The sequence below is a fragment of the Linepithema humile genome, chromosome 2 (genome assembly GCF_040581485.1).
Source record: "Linepithema humile isolate Giens D197 chromosome 2, Lhum_UNIL_v1.0, whole genome shotgun sequence".
In the NCBI taxonomy this organism is placed as follows: domain Eukaryota; kingdom Metazoa; phylum Arthropoda; class Insecta; order Hymenoptera; family Formicidae; genus Linepithema; species Linepithema humile.
The window spans coordinates 16,250,914-16,259,935 of record NC_090129.1 but is presented as its reverse complement, the minus strand read 5'-3'; the positions used below and the strand labels follow the sequence as shown (position 1 = coordinate 16,259,935).

The 9,022-nt window shown below is 28.2% G+C and overlaps 1 protein-coding gene across 2 annotated transcripts; it reads right to left on the bottom strand.

The window, feature by feature from the left end:
• Positions 1-6,080, bottom strand: LOC105675655 (uncharacterized). Of its 2 annotated transcripts, XM_067350822.1 has the most exons (10): positions 5,903-6,080; positions 3,203-3,427; positions 2,910-3,113; positions 2,653-2,805; positions 2,374-2,457; positions 2,173-2,265; positions 1,756-1,985; positions 1,530-1,689; positions 1,302-1,451; positions 1-1,211 (listed from the first exon to the last, which is right to left on the bottom strand). In XM_067350822.1, exons 2-9 carry the CDS (start codon positions 3,411-3,413, stop codon positions 1,321-1,323), a joined length of 1,266 nt encoding a protein of 421 aa, XP_067206923.1. In that variant the 5' UTR covers positions 3,414-3,427; positions 5,903-6,080; the 3' UTR covers positions 1-1,211; positions 1,302-1,320. The 2 variants fall into 2 exon arrangements, 1 of the variants encoding a protein (XP_067206923.1); XR_010888872.1 differs by having other exon boundaries at positions 3,203-6,080.
• Positions 6,081-9,022: the final 2,942 nt, after the last annotated feature.

The window sequence follows — 9,022 nt, the reverse complement described above, 5'->3', positions numbered from 1 at the left end:
ACTTTAGAATATTCTCAAATGATACGTACAAAGTATAAGTAACGTTCTAGGAATATTATCAGCACATTCAATTGAGACTGTTTTCTTGATTCTAAGAAGGTTTATAGAATGTTCTACCGAATCATCATAGAATATTCTGAGAATACAATAGGAATATAGTGAGAGAATATTATAGGAAGATCTATATACCTATATAGGATGTACAATTAGGTACGATTTTTATTGCTGAACTGAATTGAACTGGCTGCACTAGTTCAGAGTCTATCTTCTTTACTGCACATTAGAAAAATAAAGGTAGACTCTAAACTAGTGCAGTCAGTTCAGCTATATGACAGAATAATTTTTAAATATCAAATAAACTTAAATAAAACACGTTAATTACGCATTAAATAGTAACTTTTATTTTAATTATACTTTAAACATGTAATCGTAATTTAAACAAATATATATATATATGAAACTCTGATATACTTATTCAAAACTTAATAAATGACAATTTTTTTAAAGAAAATGTAACACCAAACATAATGTGTGCCATTCTTATTCAGATACAAAAGATTTCATCTTGTATAACAAAAACATTATTTTTTTAAATTAAACTGATTATATGAGAAAAACATATTAGAAATAAAATTTGAAAAATAAAAGAATTCATTGGTGTCCACAATCCTCCGAGTGTGACACAATAATTCTCCTTATAACCTTTTCTCTAAAGGTAAAGAGTGTATAAACATAAAATGTTATTTCTTATATAAAGACTTATACACGTATAAAAATTTTACGCTTTTTTCCTCTAAAGATTAATAGTGTGATACGAACATATAAATGCTATGTGATTCTTATATAAAGACTTATATATTACGTATAACAAAAATTAAACTAATTATATAAGAAAAACATATTAAAAATAAAATTTAAAAAATTTTAAAAATTCGTTGGTATTCATTGCATAATCCCTCGGAGTGTGCACGATTCTCCTTAACCTTCTGGAGTGTGATACAAACATAAATGCTATTTCTTATATAAAACTTATACGTATAACAAAAACTTTGCGCTTTTACGCTTTTAATTTAATTGGCTGTATGAGAAAGATATTAAAAATAAAAGAATATAAAAAAAATAAAAATTTTATCGGTGTCCACAATCTACTATTCTCTTCTTCTTTGCATAACTCTTATCGAGCTCTGTGTTCTGAAACAACACAATAACAACTGTAAAAACAATTATAAATGAAAGTAATTAGTAATGTAATATATATTCATATATAACGTTATTAATAATAATATAATATAAATAGTAACCTTTTTATAATGCAACTGTCTAAATAGTCAGCCTTGGCTTCTTTAAAGTCTTGGTTTCTTTTTCTTGCCTTTCTTTTGCTTTAACTAACCATAATTTAATTACTTTTTCAATATCTGCAAGTGAGGTTGCATGTATTTTTTTTACTGCAGCTATAAACATTTAACAACAAATTATTATTAAAAATTTATAATATTATAATAATTTGTAATATGTGAATGCATACATACTTAAAATTGTGGATGTAACATGAAGTATCGAAAAATTTTTTTTTCCTTTAAAACCAACCCAACTGTATGTTTGAGCGATATTATCCGAAAATAATTTTTGCAAAATTCTTCGTGTCATACTTTTGTGTGACAGTCCTCCTATTTCTATCAGTTCTTTAACCTATCAGAAATATTAATGTTTAACAGAAATCCACTTACAAAATAGCATGAAAATGTTTCTACTTACGAATTGGTTTGCATGCTCTTTATTCGTTAAATACTCCTCTAATTCGTGCATTTCTGTTTCAGTTTTTAATGGAAATTCAAATTTATTGAAAATTGCATTATCTTCTTCTATTGACTTATTGTCTTCTTTATTTCTATTTTCCATTAAAAGATTCATGTCTTGTTGCACTTGTTGTATACGGAAGTTTATCGAATGTAACTGTCGCAACACTTGTTGTTGGAAAGCAAACTCTGAAAATTATTTAACAGAATTGAGAAGTAGAATGAGACAAATAGATTTCTAATATAATTTTTCTTTAATACAAATTTTATTGAAAATTTGTATTAAATTATATTAAATTGTTTTTATGAATAACGTAACTTTCCAATCCTAAATTAATATTTTATTAATGCTTTGTTACTGTTTCATATATCTTACCATTAGTACTTTTATTTTCATTAATATTATTATTCTCTTTGTTTATATTCTCTTGCACTTTGTTTTCTATTGCATGTGTTTTCTGAGAACCAACTAAAATATATATAAATATATATTATATAATATTACATATTGTATGTATATGGACATGAAAACATATATTAAAAGAAGTAATATAATAAGTTAATCAAAAGATTTTACCAGAATTATAATGCATCCCGCTCAAACGGGAGCAATGAGGAATTGATTCTTTATTTGAACGTAGGAGTTTGCTTTTTGGTGAATCTATTATAGTATAAAAATGTGTGTAAAAAGTCAAGTAAATATTTTGTTGTAATATTTTATCTTAAATTATTCTATGTTAAATTGTTTAGTTTTTATAAATATGTACATACAAATATAAAATAAAATTTAAATAGAAATAATACAATAACTTATTGTTAGAATATAAGTTTTTGTCTTGTAATTTGCTTTACTTACATGTTTTGACAGATTTTTGTATTTCGTTACTTTCTTTTACTATTTTCTTGCCATAAGTAGCTTTATGTTGCATGTGCGAAGTTTCTTTTAGAGATTCTTGAGATTTTATTGAAGATAGCTGTGTGTTTAACTGTGCATCTTTCTTGACGATATCTAAAATTTTTGTAAACTTACTAAATGATATATTAAAATTTATGTGTACTATTTACAAGTTCCAAAACACTAACCATAATGTGCTTAAAAAAATTGCAGAATACCTGTACTGTTTGGTGGCTCTGGTAGTTTTAAATTAGATATTTCATCTTCAAACGAGCTATTATGTGAATTATGTGACGATAATGAGTCTTCATTATCGTCAAAAAATCTTTTCTTCTTGTGTATTCTCTTTGCATCATAATCAGATGTTAAATCAGACGTTTCTTCTGCTAATACGGCTTTTGCTTTCGCTTTTTGCAAAGTGTCTAAAAATAAACAAACATATGTATAATTATATAAAGTTTGTTATAAATAAAGAAAATATTTTATTTCACTATAATATAAAAATAATTACCATAAGTACGTCCATCACCAAGTACGTGCATCACTCTAATTTTATGGAGAGTCCAAGTACTTAGTATAGGTGTTTCGCAATTATTAATGCTATGTGTCAATTTTGACCCAATAAATGGTGGCCAATAACAGGTTTCACCATGTACCCATGATGTTGGAACAGCCTCTACCGTTTCTTCTTCAATGAAATGTACTACCGTCCAACAATTCATAGTGTACGCAATGTCTTTGATATAATAAGTAGAGTTAAACAGATGTTTTGATAATTATATACAACATAACAATTTGATAAAATAATTACTTATGCATTGCAAAATTGTTTTATTGCAATAAGCATATAATTAATAATATGATAAAAAGAAAGTTAAAAGAAAAAATATATGTTAACATTTTGAGATTATTAATTAGCAATGGAAAACACTTAACAATAAATTGATAATTATATTATTAATTATACGTATAAGAGAGTAAGATTATAATTATTATTAGTGATTATGTATGAAGAAGTGGAAGCACAACAAATGCATGCTCTTTAGTAGGAAAAATTACAAATTTCCTTACAATATTAGTAACAAGCCATACTGATAACTCACCCAATGTATCCACTAAATAAATATCTAAAAGAGATGAATTACATGGCTCTATAAAATAATTATTAACATTTAAAAATTTTTTATCAATTACATATAAATCATTATTTTGTTTTGCAAAATTATGAATAATAATGATACTACGATCACGCAAATAACAACAGTTATTACCCACTTGTGTAGTTAAAAAAATACTGCCTATTGTACATTTTTTATATTGAACATCAAAATTGTTTGTTGGCAATGGACCTGCATAATGTTCATTCATCATTGATATATTTCTTGGTTTGATGGGTTTGTTAAATGACAAATTTTCAGCTTCGTGTAAACGATTAATAATTTGAGCCAAAGCAGCATCAGGTTTTCTCACTAATTTTTTTAAATGCTGCAGATAATTTTCAAACGGGAAAGCACTGTAAGAATCTAAATTGCCAAAAATTCTGCAATCATCAACAACATGGATTAGACCATGAACGTTATGCGAAATGTATTCCACTCCGTAAATAATTATAAATTTTTTAACAAAGTAAATTAATAATGATTGAACATAATCTAAGCAATTAGGATAAAGTTCGATAGCACTTAAAAATCTAATGGCAACATGCAAGCATAAGAAATGTAAATATTTTTCGTCCGATATGGAATTTTTTAAAACAATTGGCCCACAATACAACAAAAAGAATCTAAATTCTGTTGCTTTCCAACGTTTAGCTTCTTCAAGTGAACGAGTTTTTCTCACACATTCAGATGGGACATATGGTTTTATAATAGTAAGATATTCTGAAATATTATCTATAGAATTTTTTGATAATTTATTCAGAGTTTTTCCAAAAAGCCATAAGTTAACTAGAAGCTTCTTTACAACACCCAGGCAAATTAGATGCATATATTCAAGTGGAAAACTATTAATCATGTCAAGACTAGGTATATTTTCTAAAATTGATGTCGCTATATGATGCTCAGCTTGTAACTTATTACGAAAATTTTGATCTGTTCTTTTTCTTGAAGTAATATTGGGAAAACAAACTCTACCTTTAATGTATTTTCCCTTTTGCATGCATTTTGTACATGAAAAGAAGCCAGTATGGCCTTTCGTATATGTAACAAAGCATTTAGCTGGAGCGTCACAAATAAAACCTTTTATAGTAAATGGTAATGTGTGTTCCTGAAAGATAAATCCATTTTGTGTTAATACTGCTGCTTCTTCCATAAAATTTTGTAAAAAGTCATTTGCACTAATGGGTTTTTCATAACCACGATATATCCCAATAACAGAAACATTTGAATAACCAAAAATAGAGCACAATATTGGATAAATTTGATTACTTGAACTTTTACTTAAGGGCAAGCCATCAATATTAATTAATAAATCAATTTTTGTAAGTGGTTTATTCGTAAAATTAAGAAGTTTGTCTACTGCCTGTTTTATTCCTATGTGTGAATACTTTCCCGATCCTATAGATTTATACAAATTAGTTCGAGGAGTAGAAAGTAGTGTTCTAGGATCAACAGGTAAAGTTACATGACCTCCTGATGATTTTAATATTTTTAATAAATCTTTTAGTGCACTATGACTTATGTTGTTTGTAACTGCCCATGAACGTAATTGTTCTATAAATCTATTTTCGATGTTGTTATCTACATCAGTGCTATTTGAAGAATTTAAGCTTTCTTCTGAATTGTTACAAGACATTGGTGAGTTATCATAATCGCTTCTGTTGTCAGAAATATTTCCTTCGGAAATATGTTCTGGAATATCAATATCATTATCAGTAATAAGTAAATCATTATCTGTGTTTTCACTGCTACTATCGCTGTCAATATTATTAGGGCTATTTACAGTATTATGCAGTTGGGAAAGTTCTAACGCAATAGCAGTATTATGCCTTACTTTTCTGTAAAAAGTTGCCTTTGAACACTTGCGCTTTATCATGCTTCTACTTATATATATTTAAAAGATAAATAATAATAATATAATTAATTAAATGGTAATATATACATATAATAATGATAAATAATAATATAATAAAATCAAGAAAATTACAAATACACATACAATACACATACAAATACACATACAATATATAAATATAAGTACATGTTTTTCTAACCTAAAATAATAAATCGTAACTTAGTTGATTATAGCACGGTCAGCGTTCGGGAAATCTTGCTTTCTTTAACTTTGCTTAACGGACACTTTCAGTTCGCCACATAAAATGAGCCACGTCCACGTGTGATATAGCATAGAGTGTATATCAAAGAATATTCACGTATATCATTCACGTGTCGTCCAGACAGGAACGTGGGAAGGCGGAACAATATGACTAGCGATTGCGATTCAGGCGTATTCTGCAGGCGTACGTTAAAAGCTTCTTTGAAAACATTAAATATTCTTGAATATTCCTAGAACATTCAAAATGTTCGTCAAAATTTTGAATGTTTTAGGGATATTCTATGAATGTTCCGTACGAATATTCTCTCAAAAGAATATTAGTCTCAACATAGAATATCCGTAGAATAATCTGTGCTATCTGGGGAGTCATGCAAAAAAAATACGAGGTTTGCAACAAAATTTACGTCGATGCATCAATCAAATCACTACATTAAAAGACGTTTTGCATACGTTACAACAAAAACAACTAATAACTGAAAATCAAGCTGATATGTTACATAATCTAGATGGGTCTAATGAACAACTTTTTAAACGTTTACTTAAGAAGCAAAATAATGAACGTGTGCCTAAACAGTATGAGCCACAATTACGTATATTTGCACTAACACTCCATTACTATTCTCCGCGTGCTTACGATTATGTTCGTAGTCAAGTTAATTTATGTTTGCCACATTCGAAAACAATTTCATCATGGTATAGAACTATAAATGGTAATACTGGCATTAGTTCAGAAGCTTTAGAAGCAATTAAAACACGTGTAAAAAATACAGAATATATCTTATGTGGCAGCATTCAATTTGATGAAATGACAATTTGTGAACACTTAGAGTATGATGGCGTATGTTTCAGTGGCTATATTGACTGAGGTTCCGATATTGGTTGTGATGATAGCACTTTAGCTACAGAGGCTTTGGTTTTTATGGTCACATGTATAAATAGTGCATGGAAAATTCCTTTTGCTTACTATTTTGTGAAGGGAACATCTTCAAAAGAGAAAAGTAACTTGCTTATGGAATGCCTTAAAGCTGTGCATGAGACTGGCTTAAAAATAATTTCTGTAACTTGTGATGGAACAGTAACAAATTTAAGTGTGTTTAAAACTCTTGGATGTAATTTTCAAAATATTTCTTCATTGCAGACGTCATTTCCTCATCCAATTACAAATGAGAAAGTTGTAACGTTTCTTGATCCGTGTCACATGCTGAAATTAGTCCGTAATACTTTTGGAGACATTTGTACTTTAATCGACGTTAATGATATGATACAATGGTCACATATTATAAAATTACATCAAATACAAGAAAGCGAAAAAATGCATATGGGTAATAAATTAAGAAATGCACATGTAAATTATTTTAAACAAAAAATGAAAGTGCGGTTAGCAGTTCAAGTGTTTTCGAAATCTGTTTCGGATTCAATTTTACATTGTAAAAACAATTTAAAGCTAAATGATTTTCTTTCTTGCGAGGGAACAGTAAAATTTCTATCAATATTTAACGATTTATTTGATATTTTAAATTCTAAAAACATACATCAACCTGGATTTAAACAAGCTTTAAACTAAAAAAATATAGAATTAGTAAAAGAGAAGTTTAATGAATGTAAATCTTATATTTTATCATTAAAATTGAAGAATGGCGAATTTGTAATTAATTCTCGTCGAAAAACTGGGTTTCTAGGTTTTTTTATTTGCATTGAAAGTGTATTAATATTATATGAGGAATTGTGTAAAAAAAATATGTTTTTGCAGTATATACCGTTTTATAAGTTAAGCCAAGATCATATAGAGTTACTATTTGGATGTTTAAGACATCATGGAGGAGGAAATAACAATCCGACTATTAGGCAATTTAAAGCAGCCATGAAAAAAATTTTAGTTCATGCAGATATACGCAGTTCTAATACTAGAAATTGCATTCCTTTAGAGAAAATTTCTATTTTACATGTTACATCAGCTAACAAAATTCAACAGTCACAAGACATTATAAATTCCACTTGCAGATTATCACGATTTTCTGATGAATTAGATAAAAATAATAGCGCTAATGATAATGAGGAATATAATCTCTCACCATTAATTAACGATCACAATTATATTAGAGAAATAACAGAGTTTTCTAGCCATATTATAGAATATATCGCTGGCTATATTGTAAGACAATTAAAAAAAACTTTATTATGCGAAAATTGTTTGACCGTACTAGTAGCACAAACAAAAAAAAATAATTTAATAGATATAAAAAGTTATGGACGGCTAACACAACCTTCTGATGAAGTCATAAGAATTGCTCGTAAATGTGAAGCAGAAATTCGTTGTGTTATTCATGAAAGTAAAACATTTATAAAACAAAAATTTAATGGAAATTATTTAACAAATCAAATTTTACAACAATTTATATATACTAATTTATTCCCTGATTTGAATGAACACATACATGACCAGTTTGGCATGGAAAACCATGCTGTTCATTTAACTCAAACCATTGTTCAAAAATATGTCAAAATTTGACTACATTATATAATGGGATATTCGCTAGGATCACAGGGTCGGGTATAAAACAAGATGAGAAGCACTTCTCTCTCTTCCGTAGTAGACTACTGAACATACTAACTGCTTTATTCGCATATACCGAAAATATAGAAGAGTAGGGATAAACAAAACATAAACGTATACGCATGCAGCGCGCTCTTAGCCTTATCGGCATTAATATAAACATAATAGAGTACGCATGAATACTGTCGGTAACTCAATACTCCCCCTGAATACGAACTCTATTATATGAATCAATCAAATGATTTCACGCATTCCGCGCTTCTAAGTGATGTAAAACGTTCGCGCGGTAATGGTTTCGTGAACACATCCGCCAATTGGTCCTTCGACGGAACAAATTCTACTTCAATTTCACCTGTCATGTATTTCTCACGAGTGAAGTGATATTGTACATCAATATATTTTGTTCGATTCTTATTCTCGTCTTTCTTGATAAGTGAAATTGCCGCTTGATTATCCATCTTAATTGATGTGCCATTGCTCTGTTTCTTACCTATGTCTTTAGTA